At 35.3% G+C, this 25,085-nt stretch overlaps 2 protein-coding genes across 5 annotated transcripts in view; one reads left to right on the top strand and one right to left on the bottom strand.

Annotated features, from left to right (window-relative positions):
• Positions 1–563: 563 nt before the first annotated feature.
• LOC121422264 (CCR4-NOT transcription complex subunit 3-like) lies at positions 564–22,925 on the bottom strand. Of its 2 annotated transcripts, none has more exons than XM_041617179.1 (17): positions 22,744–22,925; positions 20,817–20,884; positions 19,487–19,561; positions 18,989–19,078; positions 18,385–18,609; positions 17,004–17,117; positions 12,491–12,596; positions 11,842–12,005; positions 10,836–11,056; positions 9,929–10,023; positions 9,363–9,524; positions 8,000–8,286; positions 7,503–7,605; positions 6,200–6,413; positions 4,787–4,919; positions 3,130–3,255; positions 564–2,670 (listed from the first exon to the last, which is right to left on the bottom strand). In XM_041617179.1, exons 1-17 carry the CDS (start codon positions 22,766–22,768, stop codon positions 2,575–2,577), a joined length of 2,304 nt encoding a protein of 767 aa, XP_041473113.1. In that variant the 5' UTR covers positions 22,769–22,925; the 3' UTR covers positions 564–2,574. The 2 variants fall into 2 exon arrangements, with proteins under 2 accessions (XP_041473113.1, XP_041473114.1); XM_041617180.1 differs by having other exon boundaries at positions 6,200–6,410.
• A 228-nt stretch (positions 22,926–23,153) lies between these two features.
• LOC121422242 (centrosomal protein of 131 kDa-like) overlaps positions 23,154–25,085 on the top strand; it is a 29,897-nt gene continuing 27,965 nt past the window's right edge. For 2 of the 3 annotated variants that reach the window (XM_041617150.1, XM_041617148.1), the window contains exon 1: positions 23,154–23,254. The gene's annotated coding sequence lies outside the window, so the exon portion shown is untranslated. The other variant, XM_041617149.1, reaches the window with a different exon arrangement.

The raw sequence follows: 25,085 nt of genomic DNA, 5'->3' as shown, positions 1-25,085 counted from the left end.
CAAGTGTAAACAAAGATCCACCCTAACTTCCCAAATCAAGTCACCTGGTTTAGTACTGTATAATGTTGAAAACATGGAAGCAAGAGTACAATCCATTCCATCTCTAATAATTGGATAAATCCAAACTCTAAATGGTATGCAGACCTGTATGTACCTCGGAATATCGAACATCATCAGCCTTTCTTTAGAATTTGGTATACTATGAACAAAAGCCTAGAACACGGATAATTACAAAGATGGAAACAATGAGGAAAAGAAAAGGATGTTGATAGTCAACATCACAAAGTGGAAGAAGGAAATAGTTAAAAATAATGCAAAAACTTGCTTGTTACAATAGTCGAGTGTTGATTGCACATCGTTTGTTGATTGGCAATTTTCATCTTAATAGAAGAAAATCCTACAACAGATTTCCATTACAACTAATTATGAATAAGTGAATGAATAGAAACAATTATTCAAGGGTGCAAGGTGCATTCTCACTGCACAGGCAAATTCTTTAATGCATTTTTCAGACGAAAAAAGTGCTCGCGCATGGCGCATAATGACAAATTATTTGCCCTCTATGGTACCCTGCCAATGATGTATTTTTATCAACTGCATTGTTATATTATTTATTGTGTTACGGACAGGTGATCACAGTGATGTGTTGAACAAGTTACTTGCATCCTCTGAACACTATCTAACCAATGTGATAATGTGTTGTACATACCACAAACAAACAGGAATTTGTGATGACCCTTTGTGAAACTGCCCCAAACCGAGGCTTGAGTTCACAAATGCTATATAACTGGTCTGTGTTACAAAGGTGCGACTGATCTTAATCAATCTCACCTATGGAAAGCCGCTGACATCACAATCCCTCACCTAGAACATGTCACGTATGAGCAATGTTAAAGACAACAAACACTCATGGACATATTATCTAATTGACCATGCCTCGATTCAATACACAGACAATGCACATTGGTACTGATTATGGCACTAATGGCATTCCATAGATGATCTTGGAGTCACATGCAACTTCAAGACAGGGACAATTTCTCTTCATTCAGCATGGAGATTACAAAGTTTCTTTCTTGTACCAAACTATACATATTGGTCCGTATTCTCAAAAGGTTTCGATTGGACCATGGTACAAAACCATGGACTATGCAGATTTCTTAACATAATTACACTTATTCATCACGTACACGAAATTAAATCCAATTGAATGCGCGCTTTTGGCAAAGTGCACTTAAAATTAAATCTGCATAGTTCATGGTTTTGTACCATGGTACAATTGAAACCTCTTGAAAATACGGGCCATTAGGGACTAGCAATCAGAACTTCACTCCATATCATTTCTGTATCATAATACACACACAAAAAAAAATAATTGTTTGGTGTATTGATGCATATACATGTATATGGGAAGAAAACAGCAATTTTAGGAATTGGTTAAAATCAAGAATGTTCTGTAGCAAATGAGGAGTAAATACTTCCATGATATAATTTGTAAATGAACTAGCATATTGAGGTCTCTACAGTCCCACTTGTATTTCAGAGGATGTAAAGCTGAATGTAAAATTGCATTGTTTTGACACAAGTGAAAAAGCAGTATTCTGGCAGCATTAGGCCACTAAAATCACGTTGTTAAAATCAAAATATCAATGGATGCATATTCAGGTATGTCAGTATTAAGAATGGAGAGCTCTATTTTCATTTACACTCACCAATACCATGTTCATGTTTAATTCTGAACTCTTCTCTCAACTTGGTAATCGCAAGGGCAAGAAATTTTGACTCGTAGCCATATAAGACAACAGATAATGCTACCAATTAAGATCTTACATTTCACATATTAAATTAGTTTTATCTTAAGTTACTACTTAAGCACGTTTAATTCATTTTTTTTATATTGTAATAAAAGGAAAAAATGAATAATACATACTGTGACTTTGGTTTTAAAAATATGAATCGAGAATAAGAGTCTTACTCTTGTTGAACATTTGCATGAGATTCCTACTGGATGAAATCACTATGTAATGTGTACGACACATGCATACATAACATAAATTTCGATCAGTAAACAGACACTCACAAAAATATTGTTCCCTCATAAAAGATTGAAACTGATAAAAGTCAAAGAGAGGAAGATGTAAGAGAGATATGAATAAGAAAGGAGTGGGCAACTTACATGAAACGGAGAGCACGACGTATACTGCTTGGCTAAAATTTTTAGAAAAAAAGTTCGTCTTTTTTTATCATTTTTTTTGTTGTTGTCATCATCTTCATATCCTTGTAAAATTATGCCAAGATAGATAAAACACATCTGGAATTGGTACTCCAAGACATACTGTTTCTTGCTTTTGTTTTTGTCTTCATTCACAAACTGTACACATGACATAGAATAACACAATCACAAGATGGTCGGGCAGGAGACTAGCCCGACTCCCGGAGAAAAAAGAATTTCAAGCGTCAGCTTCTTGTCAGAAATTGAGAGTCAGTCACTGATCACGCGTTTCGCTGATCCCCAGCAGTGGCTTGAATAGACTGGATGGGGTATCATCACACGAGGGGTGGGTGCAGCAAATCTCAGAGCTCTCGATCTTCTAGGTATCTATACTCGAACGTGAATCCTTCCTTTTTCCGCTGTCCCCATTTCTCATAGTCAAAGTAGATGTATGTTCCCTGGTAAAATGAAAATAAGAAAAGAAAGGAAGGATTTAACTCATGTCCAAGTATCTTCTTCACACTTTGAGTGAATCACCCCATTCCACAGATACATATATATATATATATTTTTTTATATTTAAGTTTCTATTATGAATTATATACACAAAATATCTTATGATAATTTCTATACATGTTAATTATCATTTACATCATTGAATATAATCATAAATGTATGAAATTAATTTGTATTACACTTCATGTTCTGTTGGATTTAAAATTGAATTTGAAAGGCATATATGAAATTATCGTCTCAAATAAACTAATAAATCATTACACAATGTGTATACTCATAGTCATGTAAACAAACATAACTAATGGAGAAACAGACCACAATATGATGGGCAAAATCCTTGAAAATATTTATAAGAGGATCAAAGAAACCAAGAACACATGTGATAGGTTAACTAGACTCACTTGCTCGTATTCTTCAGTGATTGTCTTTGGCTCTTCATGTCGTTGAAACCACATCATGTACTTGGTATGGAATCTCCATGACTGCCTCTTCAAGGCCTTTGCAGCCAAATACTGGGCCTTTGTTCCCTGCAAAAATCAAAGAAATTCCATGGGTTACAATATTCAATTTAATAATATATCATTAATAATAAGTTCATTCAAATTCAATTGAAAGGTAGACCAACACCCTTGTTGTTCTCCACTTTTTAAAGTTTACATTCAGTTGGTGCACAAGTGAATCATTTTCTTCTCATAGGCCCGTATTCTGAAGCCAGGTTTAACTTCGACCACAGTCTAACTTGGAGCAAAAATTATGGGGAGCCAAAAATTCAAAAATTCTGGTGATATTGTATATTTATGTTTACTATTTTGTTTCCTTTCATAATGAAGAAAAATAATATCATTCCCAGACATTTATGAACAATATGGATTTCATTATGAGTCAATAAATTGAATTTGTACTGTTAAGAATTTGTGCCCAGCTTGCAGTTAATTCAAACCCGAGTTCAGAATACGGGCCATGGAGTCTAACATAACATGGGCTAAGCCCACATGGTCTACTATCACTTTGGTCTACATCACACTTGGTCTAATAACCCATTTGGTCCAATTTCTACTTTGAATTTTGTATATTTTTTTTCCTTTGCCAACTGAAAATTTGGTTCACAGTTTAACTAACCATATTGATTAAAACGGAGTTATACCAAGTGCATATTATACTAAAATGGGTGTATTTATCGGAAATTAGACTCAATGCTAAATTGGGATAAATAACAATTAGACCAAATGGTAATTACACAAACTGATTGTAAATGAATTAGGATTAAACCCTGTGGGTTGAGATGAAATAGAAATTTGACAAAGCATGTGTAGAACAATCGGCAATTCAGTTTTCCAATATGACAATAAATACTCCTGTTTGGTTCTAAATAATTTGTTCAGTAAATACATATGGGAATTACTTCCATTTGACTGATAATTTACTAACTCAAATTTTTTCATTCATCATTTACATATCAATTGTCGCTACTCTTTTTTATGACAGCATCTATGAAGTGATTTCTGGTTTTGCTTTCATATTCAGTAGCAACTATGTAAAATTGGTTAATATGTTCAGCTTGCAAACCTGAAAAATTTGTTTAATATGTTCAGCTTGCAAACCTGAAAAATTTGTAAGATTATAATCTTACAAATTTCCTTCAAACTGCAGAGATGCCAACCTGATCAAGAACATTTCAGTGTTTCAAAGGCTGATAATCAGTATTTTGGTAAGAAAACCAATATCTCTTGGAGAGGACCTTAAGCCATTGGTCCTCTGGTTGCTTGCTTACAAGCATTCATGCTTTCTTAGCAATCAGGTTTCAAAAAATCACCACCATCAATATTTTCTCAGAAATACTGTAGGACAACACATAAACTAAAACTTTAGAAATCAGTAATTTGCATGAAGCCACCGGTATACTATCTCACTTTCCAGTAATAATTACTGAAAACTAGTACTACTTGGCAGCTCTGAAATTGTATGTCACTTTCTTCCCCACCTCCCATTTTTTTTTAATCATTATTAGTTGTCCAATCACGTCAGATCACAATGCTGACAAACAAATTGGTGACTTACTTCTTGATAATAGAAGATGAAGAATAACGTCTCTGTTGATAATCTCATAAAGAACTCTAGTGTACCCATTCTATGAGGCATCACCTGACAATGATACGTAGGGGTGGGACATGGGTTCCTTGGAAGGTAGTTTCTGAAAGTATGGAAAGGCAAAATAAATTCAGATTCATATAAAGTAAACTATGGGGTGAATCCATAGTGGGATCAACTGACAATGATAGCAAGGAGTGGATCATAGGATAAATGGAAGGTAGTTTTATATGAAAGTATGGAAAGCTAAAACTCATTCACATTCAGATGAAGTAAACTAAAGGGCAACTCCATAAAATAGTCAATCATTTTGTATGTCAGACCCCAATTTCTCTTGATCTTACTTCACCTTATCAACACAAACCATGATAATTTAAGAGCATTATATAAAATTGAGACAAATTATTTCACAAAAGTTCCATCTATTGAATATACACACTTTATGAAATCGCCCCAAGGATAGTGATAAAACTACAGGAGTGGATAACTTAATGCTTTGAAAAGTTTGAATATTATTCACTTTGTCAGCTGGAATTGAAATGACTATATATACAGGTGTTGTATCACAAATTGCAAGTGATGTTAAAGATAAATTCCAGTTTTGGTAACGATCTCAAAATGACTTTTTACAGAATCTGATATAATGACCACCCAAGTGTCTGTTTGTATGAATAAAAAATATGTGCCAAAGGATTCTGGAAGAAATTGTGTAATTGCTGAGAAATAAGCAAAATAAGTGCGGATTCGGTCACTTCCGTCGGGTCCAGCAATAATAATACACTGTCCCACATGTGCCTATCTGTGTTGGTGATCTTCAGTGTGAACATTTTTCAGCCTAGATTTCAAGATTTCACAAAGTTCAGTTTATGTAACTGTACCAGATCTAGATCCTCGATGATATACTGACAATTAAGCCTGGTTTTACAGACTTTCTCATGAAATCAGTGTTTACTGCAACTACTGGCATTTCTCTTTAATCAGCAAAATTGTTTCAGAAAGGACTGAAAAAACCCCCCACATATTTTGTTTCATGTGACAATGTCTTCTGAAAAACTCATTCACACAAAGAAATCATTGATTATTTACAAAACTAGATACTCAAATATTCAAAGTTCCTTGATTGAAATATATCCACTAGTTAACATAAATACGTTCGTATAGACCACATCACAAAACAAATAGTCAGTGATTTTTCAGACTACAAGTATTTCTCATAAGTTACTGAAAGTCTTACATGTAGATCCAATTTGCTCAAAGCAAAATTGGCAGTGGAAATCACTATTTCTTTCATGTAATGCCCCTCTGCACGGACGATTCATAAAAAAAAGAGCTCGGTCTATACATTTGAATAATAATTTGTTTGAGCAGACAGGCTACACCTACCTTAACCTCTCTGAGTCCGAGGGAAGCGGCAAGTGGTGAAAGCAGCTCTCCATGACGCTCTGTTGCAGTCTCTGCTCCTTGGATAACGTGACGGGTCCGAGGGGCGCCACGCCCAGTAACGGAGGGATGGTGGTCTCTTGATACTGCGGTGTGCTGTTGGCAGGCGTTGTTGACTGACCCTGGCTCTCGCTCCTGGAAGTACTGTTATAGACTGCTGACAGGATGCAAGATGAATTGGTAAACACGTTCACGGATTAACTTTTACAGGAAGAACTATCATAATCTCTATGCCTTGAACACAATGTAAGTTATCTAGAACCAGTTTGGAAAATTATGAACATATGAAATATAAGGAAAATAGTGCCCTTTGCAAAAAATTAATAATCAAATCCAACTTGAACAATCAGAAGCAGGCATCAGGGATATGGATATGATTTTCTGTTTTGCAATTCACGCAACTATCTCTGAAACAGGCTCCTAAGGGTTATTGCAAGAGAATATTTGCCATCAATTGCAAATTTACTAGTGAAAGATAAATTTGAACCAAAGCAAATCCCTTTATACTTGTTGATGCAAGAAAGAGACCATCAATCAAATGCAAAATTTGCAATGAAATACATGACTTTTAATTGATTTGTGGACCTAAAATTGATTTGCGATCAAGATACGGATATCTTGCAGTGCACCACTAGCCTAATTGTTGAACAAATATCTACAAAACAAGTGCTACAATTACTTTCTGCATAAAACGATCAAGCTCAGGCATTGCATTTGATCATAACAACACTGACTACTGAAAGATTTCTTGTTTACTGTTGCCTATCTGAGAATAAGTCCCTGTCTGACAAAAGAAAGTGATTGATCCAATCAAACTAAATTATGGAAATAATTGATACCAGAATTATTGAGAAAGGAAATGTACGCACATTGCATTAGGAAAGAAACAAGGGACCACTACAAATAGGATAAACCAATAATGCATTGCAGGAGTTCACATCATATCTAGCACCCTTATTCGAATGAAGGTAAGTATTCTAGATGCTGGCATTGCTGGCTTTCCATAGTTGTAAAAACCCTTTAATTTCACCTTTCATGGAAAATTTACAGAGAGAGGGGGGCCTTTCTTGCTTACACACATTCCAATGAAAGAAATCAATGTACGAATCAGGGGATGTTGAAAATCTGTATATTTTCGTCCCAAGATCTGTCAATATTCAGAGAATCTCCCTGACAATCACAGAGGCTTGGCAGCCCTGTATTACAGTGCGTTATGGCCTCCTCCTTGACTGACCGATTTGCTTACCCATGTTTTCTGTTATGAGATCGGACTGGAAGTTCTCTAACCCCGAACTCATCACAACTTTCTGTGCCATTGTCTTCAGCGTTGACATTGAGCTGCTGTCATCCTGCAATAAAGAACAGTTAACAGAACACTGGAGGATTAGGTGCAGCACGGACAACTTCTAATTCATCCAATTAACCGGTTAGAAACTACTGAGCCTGCATATAAGTGGGCTTGAGTCTATGGAAAATGTGTGTTATAGAGACCACTGACTAAGATACATCTGTTATGAACTCATCAAAAAAAAAACTTTAAATGATTTTCAATATCTTTTAAAAATATGAAAATAAAGACAACTTCCTTGCTGTCTCAAATCTTTTTCTTATGGAAAAAAAAATTGTGTAAATAAATCTAACTTTCCAGAAATTCTGTGAACCATGTGAATCTTGTATCAACCACTCTCATCAGGGTTTGCATTACTTTCTATTCTATCAGAGTATTCCAGACAACAAACTCACCTCCTTATTCTCCGGGCTTAGCGGGCCATTGACCATAGCATCTGAACTTTTGGTCAGCATTGCTGCACTCGTGGAAAGGGCAGTGGCTACTGGGTTGGTCTCCACCGTTGAGGAGGTGGGCATTGCCATCGATGACGCCATGAAGGGCATAGACGATGAGGACGTGGCAGAGGATGATGACGGCACTGTGCTATGAGCCATGTGAGTGATGTGCGACGACGATGATGAGAGCGTGCTGTTGGTCGACAGGTTCGCTACGCTGCTTGTGAGGAGCTCTATGCTGTAACCTGATGTATTAAAATATGAAAATGGAGAATTCTGGCTATAATACAATGTGGAGTGTTGTGGCCCAGTGGATTAGTCTTTTGAATTTGAAACAGGGGGTCATGTGTTTGAATCCCAGCCATGGCTAATTTTCATTTAAGCAATAATTTGATGCACATCGTGCTGTACTCAACCCAGGTGAGGTAAATGGGTACCTAGCAGGAATTCATTCCTTGAATAGTTTCCAAGCTGTAAAAGGCTGCAGGGCTAAATGCCAGGCTAATAAGATTCAAGTCCTGTATATGCACTATAGAAGAAGTACGTTATTATCATAATAGATAGAGTTTCTCTGACTACAACGTCACTTTAAAAACATGATTCTGCATATAGCCCCAAAAAAGTTGGTACAACTCCCTCCCACCACCAATGATAACCTGTAGTGCCTGTATCCTAAACCAATTAAGAATGGCTTATAACTCATAACTGCTTGCACACTAACCTAACAGTTGCCAAATCCTCTTGGCCACTTCCACACTACCCACAGGAATCAACTGGTAATTGAAAACTATTATACCTGCTAATACAGCAATTAACACTAAAAGTATCTAGGAAGTGCTCTACAGAAATGTCGCCTAACTCCTGCTTTTTAATAAAATCATGAGTGACCAAGTGGTTTAAGCGGTAACATGACATTTGCTCCAAGTTTACTTTCGTCTAAGATATAGGGTTAGTGTTGCAATACAGTTTTATGTTAGGTTTAGGGTTTGGTTTAGGATAGGGTACAGTGTTAAATCAAGGGTTTGAAGTGGATCACTTCACAAGTGTGTGGAATTTACAGCGCAGCAATTGTTGCCGGAGCAAATGTCATGGAACCGTTTTAGCCCCAATGGTGATGGAAAATCTGAGATATAAACCAGCTGGTCTGAGTCCTGTTTCATAAAGGCTTGTTATAATAACAATTTCCTGTAACAAATCTACTATCAGCAATTCAGATTGAAGAATTTCAGTAGCTTTTGAGTATTATTGTAAATCTGTTTTTTTAACAAGTTATATGAAACAAACCCCAGGAATAATACAGTTCACCTTGAATCTAGCATACCTTGATGAGGGCCATTCATATCTTGTCTCGGAGTGTTGTTATGTTGAGGGTTCGATGAGGACTGCACCATGGTTGAGCTGCTTAATGACATGCTATTGGACATCATATGGGACGACACTGCTGTCGGTTGTTGCGATGTAACCCGATTTGCTGCATTTGACCCTGTAACGAATACAGAGGTATGAAACATTCTCCTTGTATGAAATTTACTTCCCTTTATCAATCACTATAACGGTCTCAACCATAAAAGGGAGCTTAGAAATTAAGGAGAAAAGAACATTCAATAATGATGTGTGTTGCTACATCAGTCCTGATACCTCTAAAAAATGGTTCTGTAAAAGGGCTCTGTAACATTAAGTAATGATCAATCGCAGAGTTGCAATGCCCAACAGAGAAAATCACGTTCTTTGCTTTTCAATCAAGACGAACAACACATCAAATTTGGAGCTGATTGCAATTCTCTGGGATATGTTGCCCAAGTCGATCTTGAGCAAGTTCCATCCGTCTCCATCACCACCAAAATTTATATACCTCTAAAATACATAATTTTAAAGGCTGAAACATACCTTGTGAATTGTGTGTCTGACCCCCTGCTGCTACAGCATACGCAGGCCCTGGGGGAGGTTGTGCTATTGCATGTGGTGTCGTTGCTGACGGTACGCTGTAAAACATTAAGAAAACACAATACTTGGATTAAAACAGAAATATGACAAGAGTTAACTCTCAAAGGCCCAAATTCACAAAGGTGGTTTTGAAAACTCACGGTTGAGTCCATGGTTTATGCAGATTTCCTGTATAAATTAAGCTTAATTTAGCGCATATCAGGCGCGTGTATAAAAGATGTCAAATGCTGATGCGCGCTTTGGTCACAGTGCGCCAAATTGACGCCCTAAATTAAGCGTAATTTATACAGGAAATCTGCATAAACCATGGACTCAACCGTTGGTTTTCAAAACCATATTTGCGAATTCGGGCCATTCAGTCTAAGACACACAAAAACTCTGACAGTGTTGAAAATTTATAACATGTGTAGATTAGTAACACAACAGAATCTGGAAACACGGGAAAAACTATAGCATGTGGAAGAATGAGTTAAATAGCATTCCCATTTTCACAATCTCAAGTCACTATGCAATTAACAGGACTCCATATCAGAGAGTATGAAATAACTTTATACACTTTCGGACAGTAACTGAAATCTTGTTTTTCAATTATTGAAAACCCCAAATTTGAATGGTGAGGTTGTGGTAACACCATGTAAGTTAATCCTAAAAAGGACTGTTGGTTTCTTTCTTTGTTTTAATAGCTCATACAACTCCAAATTTTTTAACACATGAATAAATGCAATACATAAAACAATTCAATGATTCCTATTGAACATGATCGCACATCCATATGCAGTTATACATACACAACAACAATAATAACTCCTCATAATCCTGGTAATAGATGTAAACTTGCGTAACCACTCACCTATTTGCTTTGCTAAGGCTGTTTTTGATCGGCGCTTGCAAGCCGCCGAACGACGCCGAAGAGTTGGCTGTTGACGTACCCGGTGATGAAGATACTCTCGTTATCGTTGGTCTACTCTGCTGAGTGGATGATGTAGTTGTTATGGGAATGGAATTCAACGAAGATGAGCTACTCGTACTCTTTGCTGAACCTTTCCTCGGCGATGATGATGACGATAACGACTGGAATGTATACATATATGAGACTAGAATCAGGTTGGGAATCACAGCATTTAAAAAAAAAAAAATCATAGGTGAGTACTGTGACTTATGTCTCTTGCAAATGACTTGAGGACTCATTGTGTGAACTGTTTAACAGCAAATCAATTTCCTTTCAATCAAGGAAATTTACTAAGCTTAAAACCTAATATTAGACAGGAAACACGAATCAGAGAAACAGATTTGGTAAACATTTGAAAGGCGGAGTCATCTAATTGGTTGAATAGTCAATAGGGTTGTGATGTGGGTGAAGGACAACTTCCACATAGCAACTGCAAAATTAATAAAGGATTTTTTCTTAAATAAACGTTTTGCTTATTTTTCCTCTGTTTAAGGACCTTTCTCTAAAGGCAAGAGAGAGGACAACACGTAATTACATCCACTATTTTCCAAAACTGACCTTCTAAAATGTGAATTTGAGGTCTGTTTTTATTCCGTGACCTCATGTTTTTCTTTAATCATTAATTATTGTAATGAGTCTGATTTCCTTCAAACTCCTATTACCTTCTGACCTTTTATTTGAAACAAATCGCTTAATATGACCAGGAATTTTTTTGATTAATATCCGATTTTTCTAATTTCAACCTTCACCAAAATTGGCTTGACATTTCACTAGCCTATTAATATTTATGATACATTTCCTGAATTATACTAGTACTCTAAGACAATCACATGATGCGATCTCAGAAGATAAAAGAAGCTGCCACAGAAACCAGCCCCTGACATTCTATGATATAGCTTGTACTCACTGTATCATCCACCGACTTCGTTCTTGATTTCTTTTCATCTTCTACCTTATCTTTGGAATGGTTTGATGAGGAGGGCAAACTACTGCTAACGATGGGTGAACTACTCAGTGGCGTGTCACTGTTCAGATGGTTTTCTTCTTCCGGTGAAGTCGCTAATAGACCAGCTGGTAAGTAGGAAAGTAGGTGTACATGCATTGCATGAGGTATGATATTTCAGACATTTAACATGTGCAGAAGGAAATAAGGTGAAAAGGTACTTCTTTAAATGATATGATAAAGAGAGATTGTTAAAATTACAAAAAAAAAATAAGTTTATCATTAAATTACAATAAAAAAAATGCAATAGAAAGGATAAAAATGACAAAAGACATATATGATAATAGATGTGAAACAGAAATCAATCAAATCCCCAAAATTTAAGCCAACGTACGTAGCCTGGGCTATTTTGATATTGCACAGCCTGAAGGGGGGGGGGGTTATTTGCACCCCCAGATGTCCTTACTGAGATCAGTATCACATGTATCACACAATTTCCCAAGAATGATACCAGGATTTAAGACATAATTATCTTATCAATGTGTGTGTGAGAGGGGGGGGGGGGGGTGGTGGTAACCTCCTGATTCCCCCATTTGCTTAACATTGTTCATACCTTCATCATCAATTTCTAGTTCATCATACATGAACTCATTCTCCTCAAAGTCAGGATCCTGTGAGTAGTCAATGTAGTACTCCAAATCGTCCTGTACTTTCTTGATCTATAATAAAACCAAAGCGGACAAACAAATTAATATATTTTACGATGCTACTTTTCACAGCCTACTTCCCAAATCCGAAAACATTGGATGTTCAACATCGCAGCGAAAGAGATCTGGATTCTGAAATTCTTTTTATTTTACTAGGCTCTTGAGCATTTGGGGGCAAAATCGCCCTGAAGCCCCCTCCCCTCTTACCCCCCCCAGTAATTTTTCCCTTAATAAACTAATAAATGATATAGTTGTGCGATGAAGTCATACAAGCTATGATATTCGCAGTAAAACCATACAAGCTATGATATTCGCAGTATAGACAAACAACACAAAGCCTTTTTTCTTGAAGGACCAGAATACATATAAATTGCTGCCTATACAGTATATGGGTCATTTCATCACGTTGGGAAACAGAAATGTTGACAGGGCAAGTATAATCAATACAATGAACTTCCCCTCATGTCAGCAATTCTGCACGACTTTAAGCAAGAAACATAATTGACTGAAACAAAACAATTTTAATCAGACCAGGGCTCCGTAACACAAAGGTTAGCGATTAATTGCTAAATGAGATTAGCCATTCAAGATTGTTGTTGCATGCACATCTTGCTTAATAGGAAACAACAAGCATTGTTATTTCATATTAGCGATTAATCGCTAACCATTGTGTAACAGGGTCAAAACTGCGCAAAGCATGTATATTAGTGCTGCAAGTCAGGCGGCATGTTCGGGTTCGGTTCGGTTCGGCAGGGTTCGGCAATTTTTTTCCGAACTTTGGTTCGGTTCGGGGTTCGGCAATAAATGCCAAATTAAATTTAACATATAGACAATAAAGATCGCCGACCTACAAACAAGTATTCTCTTGGATGAACTGTCATGTATTAATAATAAATTTTGTTTCTAAAAAGAATAGTTAAGATAATTGTTGAACTTTCTTTTGTTTTAATAAACAAAAAATAAGTCATTTCTACTTTCATTTTTCAAATGAAAATAAAAAAAATCAAAAGAAAAAAATATTGATAACGAGAGAATCAGGACAGAAATAGAATTACAAAGATCAGAATATTTTTTTCACGATTATTTCATGTAGCTATAATCATGATCGATTACGATGTCATTGCCAACGCAACTTCTCAAATTGGAAAGTGTTGATCGGGAATGTCGAAATAGTAGAAAAACAACCTCCACTCAACTGTTATTATACCGGTAAAATTCACATTCCAAAGAATATGAGTGTTTTAGAAAGTCCCTATTTCCTGAAAAGTGGTAAAATCTGGTCAATGAATTACTTTAAAAAGATAAAATATCAGTCCATTCTCGGTCCAGAAAGATCGACGCTACGTGACTTCAAACATATTTCTAACACGAAAATGAGTACATGGGACTGTACTGGGTATTTTAGTGTTGTGAAATCACTCGGTGTTGATCGTCAGAACTAAGACGGAACTGATAATTTATCATTTCATTTTCAGTAATTGGCCAGATTAAACCACTTTTAAGAAAATACTGACAATGAAAAAACGTTTCAAGTTTGGAATACAAATTTTACCTGTATAATAGCAACCGAGAGCAGGTTGTTTGGACTTCCTGTTTCAACTTTCCTTCCCAACAATTTCTGGAACATCGATCAGGGAACATGCGTTGATTTTGTTTAAATTTTTATCTTTTTTGTTTTTTCACCCTCATTCCTTCATCTCTTATTTATTTATCTTTTATATTAATATGGAAATTTCAGAAGGTGGAATATATATACTTTACCATTACTTTGTCAGTCACAAGGAATTAATTTATGTCTTTTCAATTAAATGTACATCCGATTACAGCAATACGTAATTCAACTACACTTTTTAACTGAGTTAAGCTTAAAATGTCCCCACATTTTATAAGGAAAAAATATATTCATGTTTAGGCCTGGGACGATTGTTATTATTACCATTCGATTATTTCCTGGAAAAATAATTGAATGATTCGATTGTTCGTCGGGAATCACGTCTTTTAAGTCACAATAGTTGACCTACTTTATGGTGACCCCCCCCCATGAAGAAATCTCCATCAAAGTCACATGTTTAGCATAAATGAGGCCCTTTTCCCCCTTCTCCATGATTTTTTATATCAAAAGAAACTTCATGAAATGAGATTAAATCTTTCAGTTTATTGTTCCAATGAAAATCTTTCCTAAATCAATACTGGTACCCTGGTATTATGCATGCATCCCTCCAAGTGCCACACCCCTGCATATAAATGAATCAGCCCCGCCGAGTCCAAAGACGTAAACAACTCATTCATGAAGTATATTCTTTGAGACTGAGCCCAGGTGGAGCATTTCACTTGAAAAATTTCATCCCTTGCCCACACCATGTCCCCGCCTCCACTTGTGGCACTGCCCACGATGCTACACATTATGTATTTAAAAAAAATATTTCATTTGAAATACCTTTCAAAATTACGATTTTTTATCATTTGAACCCACATGTGTAACTGGGTCTATTTTTGGAGACTAGTCGAGAAAGTACTGGTGAAGGCGGGCGCGTGTTGGAATGTAGTTTTCATTGTGTGAGGGGGATATAAAAAAGGTTGCATTGTTCTGAAACATGAAAGAAATTCTCCGGCTCCCACCCCCTATCCTTCCCTCTCTCTTTCCCTCACACGCACACACACACAGATGGGGGAGGGGTCAATTTATTTCTGAAGTCATGACCTTTCCTGATAATAAAGGGAACCACATGCCTTCCCCTTCTTTGTTTCCCAAAGTTTCATTGGCTATCCGAAGGTCCAATCAGCTCAAGTGAGCTGGTTATGTGTTTACTTATTATTGTGCACGCACACAATGACTTATTTTGTGTATGAGGGCAAGGTCGGTGGGATTAACATTTTCGGAGCGCTATCATGTTGGTATGTAACTGTGAATGTGATACAATCATTGATAATTTTTGAAACATTACCTCGGTAACATAATTTTTAAACCTGTAAAAAACAGCTGTCATCTTTGTTTTCTTGTCATTTTATTATTTGGGTATTAGAGTTATGCCAACGTCATAATCGGGATCTGCCGAACATTCGATTAGTGTATATTTTGCTAATAGATTGGTGATTGGCGGCATGCCAATCGAACCATTCGATCAATCGATGTTTACTCCCAGGCCTATTCATGTTTATAAAAAAAAAATGAAAATGATAAAAATTTAATCAAACACGAGACCGAAACTGTCATACTTTGTCATTTACGAGGAATGAATTTATGTCTGGTTCTTTTTCTTTATTAAATACAAAATGATTAGGTCCGATTACGATCACGATCGATTACGGCAATACGTAAATACACCACACTTTTATACCGAGTTTAGCTTCAAAATGCCCCCTCATTTTATCAAGAAAAAATATATTTATGTTAATAAAATATTCTTAATTTGATAACAGTTCAATCAAAGACGAGATGGGAGCTATCAGTGGATTTTAAAAATATATTGAGTGGAATTCTCTTTGTGCACAATCACTAACCAATATATATTTTGTTTATTTTATACTTAAATCTATGTAGTCATCGCATTCACGCATTGCATACAAGCATACTTTTTTTTTACCGAACTTCCGAACCAGGCCTTTGAGTTCGGTTCGGTTCGGTCCGGAAGTGCCGAGTTCGGCGAACTTCCGTTCGGTTCGGCGGTTCGGCTGCAGCACTAATGTATATTCTACCTCTTTTAATGTGCACTTCAAAAAATACCTGATATTTGATGGAATTCTGTGCTGCTTTTACTCAAAACCAGTTCTGGTAACGATCTCAAATTGATTTCGAACAGAATGCAATGAAATTACCTCAAAGTGTTTGTATGTATAAATAACAAAAAAGTGCCAAATAACTCTGGAAAAAAAAATGTGTAATTGCTGTTAAATGAGTAAAAGCAGCACTGAATTCCATCAAATATCAGGTATTTTTTGAAGTGCACATTAATGCACTGTCTCACATACATGTACATGCTTTTCTGTGTTAGTGATCATATCAGTATTATCAATTTTTGGGCTAAGATTGCATAATCTTACAAAGATAAGTTTACATTAATGTTCCAGAGCTACATGTATGATGATATTTTGATTTGGCAATTAACCTTGATTTAAAAGACTTTCTCACGAAATAATTGATTGCTGCAACTACTATCTTTTACCTTTAATTCGAACATATTACTGTGGTTCCATGTGTTTCTTTTTGACAGACACACTCACCTGCAATTCTTGAATTGCCAGGCAAAATCACAAGAAACAACACACAAACATCTTCAATATGTCAAGTAACAACATAGAGTACATAACATCATATTGATAAAAGCATGCATCAATTATCAACTGATTGATTCAATGGTAAAACAACCACTTACAAACAGGAGTCAAAAAGCTGGATTACACCCAGCTAGCAACACTGACCTGATCGACCTCTATTGTGCTGTTGTCCAACATTCTCATGAGCGTCTCTAATTGCCTGATGTGGTACCGGTGATTCTCTAACCACTTTGATAGCTCATCTAATCTTTCTTGCCTCTATAAATCAAATGGAAAACAGACGAATTAAAGCATAGGAAAATGAAGGTGAAATTATTCAAATAATTTTACTTAATTGATTATGATTCGCTGCACGTTCTTTGTTACGACAAACTGCAACCGGACAATCAAACTAATGCCAGACTGGAGTGTAGGTGGTGGCTACACTTTGCAGCCACTGTGGCTAGTCTTCGGGATCACATGTATTGTTGACGTTTCCCATAACATCATCAGACTCCTAAAAGGCAAAGGCAAAAACTGCAGCCTCTGCCTAGATGTCAGGCTAGGAAAATTTTAGATGCTCTTCACTCCAGCCCTCCTCAATTAAATATTGACAATACTGTCAACATGCTTAAAAATGAAAAGATTTTGCCACAAAAAATCTGTTATCGGTATATACGCAATCCGATATCCCGGTCTTGAATTCCAAAATGGCGGACAGACCAAAATCGTTGTATGCTCAAAACGATGTCCAAACCCCTCCAAATTATCAATAAAATTTCATTCAACAGTAAAATAACGCTAATAATGTGAAAGGTGAGGATGTATTCATGTTAAATGTGTTTGTCAAATAGATGAGATTAGAGCAGATTCTACTGTGTTGTTGGTACAGTGGCAGATACAAATTTTGACCAGCACGAGTGTTGTGATATTGCTACTGAATGCGTAAACGGAATTGACACCTTTTCATGTACACAAAGTCAATGGGGAAACAAAATTTCTGTTTTCTGACCTGCTGAAACGGAATTTAAGATTTTCTGAAACGGAAAAGGCAATTTTTTTAAAACAGAAAATTACTGTCCCTACACTATGGATATATCTAACATCAGAGCACTGTAACTAATGGTGGTCATAATGGGGGGGGGGGGGCATTCAAAGAAATAATGAATAAATTATCAATAAATTATGCAATTAAATTGTTAAGTTAGTACACAAGTTATCTTTTGTTAAACATAGTTAAAGGCTCCCTCCTCTTATAGAAATATACATGTTATACCAATATAAAAATAAAATTGGTCTCCTCATAATCTCTTCTGTGAACTTCTATAAAATTACAAACTTGCCTTTAATATGTGTTTGCTCATGCTTGAGCTGACAGACCAATTTTATATCTAAAAAACATCAATAAGTTAATCAATAAGTGTAGGAATATTTCTTAAAAGTTACAGCCTCACTAACTGTTGAGACATTGTGACTGAGGGAGTTTCCATTTTGTGTTGCTTATAGATATACCCAGAAATAAGCATCCTATTTAAAAATTACTCACATCCGTTGGGATTTTCCTCTTTTTTGAAGACGACGTGATGTTTTCAACCTCCATTTCAAATGAATCTATCTGCACTGTAAGCTTGTCTATGCAGCCCCTCATCCACGTTGAAACATCATCTTTCTCCTTTTGCACAGGGTCAACTTTTGCTGCTAACCCTAATCCTTCTTTTGAATATGCTTTCGTTTTCGTTTCCCTCTCTACCACTTTAAATCTTTCCATTTGCTGAACAGAAAAAAAAAACAAAGAAAAAATATATTAAGTTACACAAAGATTTACATGTTTTAATTTTGATGAAATTGTCTGAGGATATCAATGGATAGCTCAGGTGCCACTTTTATACAAACAATATCAATACCTTCAAGGTAGAAAAATAAACTTCTACAACTTCAAAAATAATGGGAGCTTATACGATGGGTAACAAAAATATTTCAACAAAGATAGTGGCAAACATCTTAAAGACGATAACAAATGATACAAGGTCATCGAAAAACATCTTGTATGAAAAATTTCCCTGATTTTACAGCCACGCAGAACATGAATAATCATGTCCTTGTATAGAGCAACAATAACAAGATTACGAGAAACCAACCAATATGCTCACCGTTTCAATCAATCTCCTGTTTTCTAACAGTGTCCTCTTGTCCTTGATCTCATTTGAGGCCGCCCATGATTTTATTTGATCTCTTAACCTCTGCAGGAAATAAAAAAAAGATGAAAATATTGATGAATTGTTTTCTAGCTATCTGGAAAATTGCCTACTATTCCAGTACTTGATCAAGCCATACTGGGCATTAACTTCCTAGAAAAAAGAAGAGAGTTTTATTATACTAGGGCCCTGTTAAAACAATATACAATCAATTTCTAATATCAAGTAAATATTGATTCTTCTTAAAGCTCTGCTTGGAGCATATTCACTTAAGAGATTTGGAATATCTTTCTCAATTACAAGATAATCAAGTGGAAATGAACATATTAAAGAAAATTATGTGATTCAATTCACGCACCTGTTAGTGAAATGCATGTCATAACCACAAAACCATGAAGATTTTAATTATACCAGTAATCAATACCTTACATGTATGTTTTCAGAAATACCTACCTGGAGCTTCTTGATTTCCTTTTTCAAGTCTGCTTCATATTTCTCCTTCTGATTGCTATTTGTTGCATTGTGAACCTATAAAACAAGATGGCCATACTAAAGTTCACACAGTAACAGTGTAGAAGTACCTTGACACATAGCCTCCAAGGCCTGGTTCATTTTCAACCAATAACTTCACAGTGACTTTGAGATCTTGGACCCTTAAACAACCTCAAAACATTTTCTAAAGTTAAACATTTCTTTAAAGATAGATGGAAATATGATTCTGACATGTATTTCAAAAAGTAAATTGTGATGAAATACAAATATATATAAAATGTATAACATCCTCTAAAATGAAAACTTATTAATTGCGCAAAATAAAAAAAATCAGACAGAAAGTATCAAAAACATGGATTATGTGTATATTCACCTACATGTATGTTTATTTGATGTAAATGTATTAAACTTTGATTTATAAAGTTCTCTGAATTGCGAACCAAGTTTCATGTCAAATCAAACAATACAGGTTCTCTCCTAATCCATGTACATGTAAATGTAGATGGAGTACTGGTATTTGTCTCACTCTTTGAAAAGTCTTGTGCCAAATTAACAATCCTCATTTCTTACAATAAACAGTATACACTAGAAGCTCTTGGTGCAACATTTTATGACATTAATCTGGCATATCTTTGAAACCAAATTTGCAACATACATTTCAAAATTAGTGTTTTTTTTTTATACATGTAATGAATTCCTCCATAACTTTCATGTACTGTACAGATTTTATGCAAATCTCAAACTAATTTTCAAGCCAAATTCTTAAAATGTATGATTAATTTTGCTATTACTGGTAAAAACTGATCAATTTCAGGCTTTGAACTGTTTTGATAATGTTGCTGACAATTTTCTTTTACTAGAAATTACAATAAAATGAAAGGAGCGAAAAACAAGGAACACAAAATAAATCAAAACCAATTTTGAAGCATGTTTTAAAGTTACTAAAGAAGTATTTACAGACAAAAAAATTGCACTCTTCAATATTTATTGTGTTCTTGCAAATCCCCAAAACCCCAACCATTTTCATGCGTAAATTAGCACAATGTGCACAACTAAGAAAACATCATTACTCTGAAATAAATGACGATTTACATGTAGTCGGGAGATTACTGTACATCACAGGCAAAGCGCTTATGATTTTCATTGCGATTGTGCGGTCAACAGGGAGGGCTGATTCAGTCTTTTGGGGCATCAAAATAACCTATCATTCTTAGGGCTCAGAATATGTAGGCTGATCTTATAATAAGAATGAAAAACAGAAAAGAAATGCTAGTCTCAGGGAAATTCATACCTTCTGCCAGATGTCCTCAAACGTTTCCACTCCTTCACTAACTTTCTTGAGACATCTTTCTATTTCACCTGAATTTAAAAAAGAACATGATTAGTCAGTAGTTAGATGTACATGCAGCACATAGCTTCAGACATCTTATTACATGAAGGAGGAATTGAAGTTTTGTGTGTGTGTGAATCCTGATGTCTAAATTCAATTGATTTCATTTATATTCTCAATCAATAACTATGAAAAATATGCATAAAATACAAAGTAAAACATGAGGGGCCAACAAAAGAGAGCAAAAAGCCTTAAATTTTGAACATCTAATCCTGTTGAATTGCCTTTTTTAAAGGTGTTCATTGTTGGTCTTGATACTTATCACGATCATGGTGTTTCTATAAAATTCTCAGAATAATTTTGTCCGAGGTCAGCTTAACTCATTCTAGACAATGAACAATTCAAAGCCTTGTTTGAATAGCTCATACCTTCATCAAATTGGTAACAATGGTTATATTTTGATTGTTTTTCAACTATATTTATGGTATACTAAACTGTCTTGTTTGACTGAAAAATGTTGATTTGTTTTTTTTTAAATAATTTTACTATTGTGTGTGTGTGTTGTAATCAAGTGTATCATTCAAAGGGCCTTAAAAAATATAGTTCTCAATGTTTGCTCAAAAAACAGGTTTTGAGTGCTCTGTTCAATAAGAAAATACAAAATCACAAAATGTTTAATGAAAGAGACATCATACATTTTCATCCAACATGCGTTACCCAGAAATGGGAAAGAGTAAAATCCTATACTCATATTGACTACTCATACCATATGCACTAAAAATCATGGTCAAGAAACATGTCAACTCTTTTCAAGATTTGAAGTTAAAAATGAATATTGCAATCAATATAACAATCAGTGCAAATTTCATTTGAGACAGTCCAGAACAAGAAGTATTGCAGAAAATCTATATCTTGAATCTTGGGTACAACTACAAGTAGGATCGTCTAAATTTGTTTCACCCAGACATGGTGACCATACACCTTGACAACACTTCCATCTATATCTACCTGCCAAACCTTACACAGATTACATGAAATTGTTAATTTATTTAGCATACATGTATTCGGTCTCCCTTGGATGCAACACAATTCACAAGTCACAACATGATCTAACCCATAACAAAATGGCCAATCGAGACGGGGGTAGGAAAGAACTTTTCGTTTTTTTGAGGTTCCAGTCTGTGACCAGATGTAAAAAAAAATGCCACTTGTTAGACCTTCATCCATATAATCGTGGTAAGTGCTTGATTTCTGTTTTAACTATTTATTCCGAGAATTATTTTGACCATACTTCACGCTTGTCAGGTGAGTATGCCTTTACACAAAAGATCCTGGGCTCCCACCCGCTACGTGGGTGTTTTAATCTGGTCACATCCTTTGTTATCAGAATACACATTCATTACATTTCAAGTCAGTCTACACAAAGATTTATAAACTCAATCAAGTGTCACAGGTGAAATACACAAGTTTATTCACTTGTCTTTGGTTTGTGCTGAAATTGGAAATAGACCAAACATTCAGTCAAGTTGCATTCAGTCACTCACACACAATTTTGTTTTATGAACTGCATTAACCACAGTAAAACTTAAAACGTAACAGAGCTTGTGCTGCTCGCATGCAGGATAATTAAAATTAAGGTGATTAAATGTGAAATTCATCATATCAGTGCCACTTTTCATTCTCTCTTTATGATGCCTTCAATCCCCAGAACCGTTTAGGGCAATGTAATGCAATTGAACACACACATTAATTCACCACCCGACTGCATTCGCATTGCCCTCTCTGCAACTGTGAACGTCAATATTAGTGCCACTTAGAACAGTGATGAAAAATGGACAAGAAAAATGAAAACAAGGCTTTACATCTGCAGCTAGAAGCTCGCCCTCACCTTGTAGTTTTCGCTTGTCGCCCATTTTTAAAACTCTAAGATATATGCAAGAGTTGAGAGAGGCATAGAGGAAGAGCGGATATCCCAGGGTAGAGGAACACGGTTTTTCCAATTCTAAGTTTACGCTCACTGGATCCCAACACAAAAAAATATAGACTTCTTCTCAATATGGCTGCTCCATTGCACTCACAACTCTTTTGTAAATGGGCTAATGCGCGATAAAATAGTTCGTAATATATTTACGATTGTTAGATATATTTCGAATATAAACTTTATAAAACCTATTATTTTTTTCAATTGTACACTTATAAGATATTTTGATGGTTAATTTACATACACAAATCAATATTTAAAAAAATATTCAAAATTTGGACAGCTTGCAGCGGATTGATACGTTTAAGTCCACAATCAACTTTGAAGAATTAAAAATTATTGCTCGATAGCGTTCCATACACAACGCATATTTGCATTTTTGTTAAAACGGGAAGAAAACATCACTTAATCAAGGCTTGTAAGCATAGTTTTAGTCATATGTGTTTGAAATGATCTATCCGTACAGTTTCAATAGAATTTATCTTCATTGATGAAGATTGAGATTTCTTTTACACAGATTTGGAAGGTCATCTTGCTTGTTCGCTGTCTGTCGGTCGCGCTCTTGCTCCGACCATTGTCTGGCTCCAGCTGCCCCGCCACGGGCCGGTCGATCCCCAACCTGTACCCGCTACGCTTCCGCTGTTCTTCTGAGATGATTTCGTTTCGACCGAAACTAGGACGCTAGGGCTAGGCCTACTAGTATTAATTATTTAAGCTTCACTCCGTAAGTTCACTCTCACTCAGCTCAGTTTCGTCGTTTCGGCTGGACTAGTCTTTGCTTGCTTCAAATTCAATACACAGACTTACAAGTTACAAATGTATCTCACTTTGAGTTTGATTTATTTTTTAACATGTTCATGATGTTCTCTTCATTTGTTAATTTTGTTAAATTAGATCTAACGTTTGATGTGTACGGTAAAATCTAACCTAAATTTTACTTTGTTTTTTTTAATGCTTTCTCAAAGTATTGGATAATGGCAGGCCGCAGATGATATTTATCAAATTTCCTTACAAATTACACTTTGCTGCATTTCACATTACAAATCACTGTTTATTTTGACATTTTTGTAGATCTAGGCCTACTGATTTTTAAATGAATTATTCAATTAATGACAATGTTTTTAATTTTATTTTGATTCACTCATAGTAATTTGTATTTAGTAAGGATATTACTAATATTCTAATTCAGTCAATACAACCAGGACATTTTTAACATTTAAATTGGTATATTCAATCATATTATTATCTTTTACTTTATCAAACCATTCATTGTTTCTTATATTATGTATTATTTATCTGATTTATTAAGAGCTATATCATATTTGTTCGATTTAGCTGTAGATCTATGTTTGTTTCTATATTTTATATTAAAACCATTGATTTTTTCATTTCATTTTGCCCCCATTTGCTTAATTTCGCTTAACAGTTTATATATGCACATCCCGGTCGGTATGCAAATGAGAGAACTGATGACATCACTCAATATTTCTTTTGTATTTTATTGTATGAAATATGAATTATTCTTATTTTTTCTTATTGTTCTTTGAAACAAAGTTTAACATTCTATGATTCAGTCAAGTTGGTCCTTATTTTCAAATCAGTAAAAATTGAAATATTGCTTAATTACAGTAACGGTAATTCAAATAATAAAAAAAAGAAATAGTGAGTGAGGGACTCAGTTGCTTCTCTCATTTGCATACATGGCTAAATTGTGCTGCATATAACTATGTTGTGAAAACTGAAAAATAAGCAAAACTTCATACTGTCATAACTTTCTTATTTTAAATCCTATTTTGATGATATTTTCAACATTATGCTTGTCTGATTTTTCTCTATTGATTAAAATCATAATTATTCTGAAATGGACTTGACTTTTAAGATATTGTTTAGAGGGTCAATTCAGGGAATACTTGTGAAAGGTACTACCGTTTTGTTTCCAATACTTGTAAAGGGTAGGGTTTCATATGCCAATATGTACTTGTTATTAAGGGGTGCATTTTCAGAACATGGAAATACTTGTTTAGGGTGCTTTTGAAACCCCATGGTCTCACATGGTATCCAGGCAATGGAACTGCCCCCCCCCCCCCCCGGGTGGGTGGACTTGTCCTTTCAGTTAACTCATGATTTGTGTCAAATGTATTATTGTAGTAGGTATTAATTGAATGCTATTCCTTTTGATGTTTTGTTTGTATTAAACATTTTCAGCCTGTGAGTTGAATTTTAGATTTTGGGCCCTCTTTAGACTTTAG

Source organism: Lytechinus variegatus, chromosome 10, assembly GCF_018143015.1.
Source record: "Lytechinus variegatus isolate NC3 chromosome 10, Lvar_3.0, whole genome shotgun sequence".
NCBI classification, from domain to species: Eukaryota; Metazoa; Echinodermata; class Echinoidea; order Temnopleuroida; family Toxopneustidae; genus Lytechinus; species Lytechinus variegatus.
Note: the sequence above shows the minus strand (reverse complement) of the source record. Positions and strands in the feature narration are given on the sequence as shown.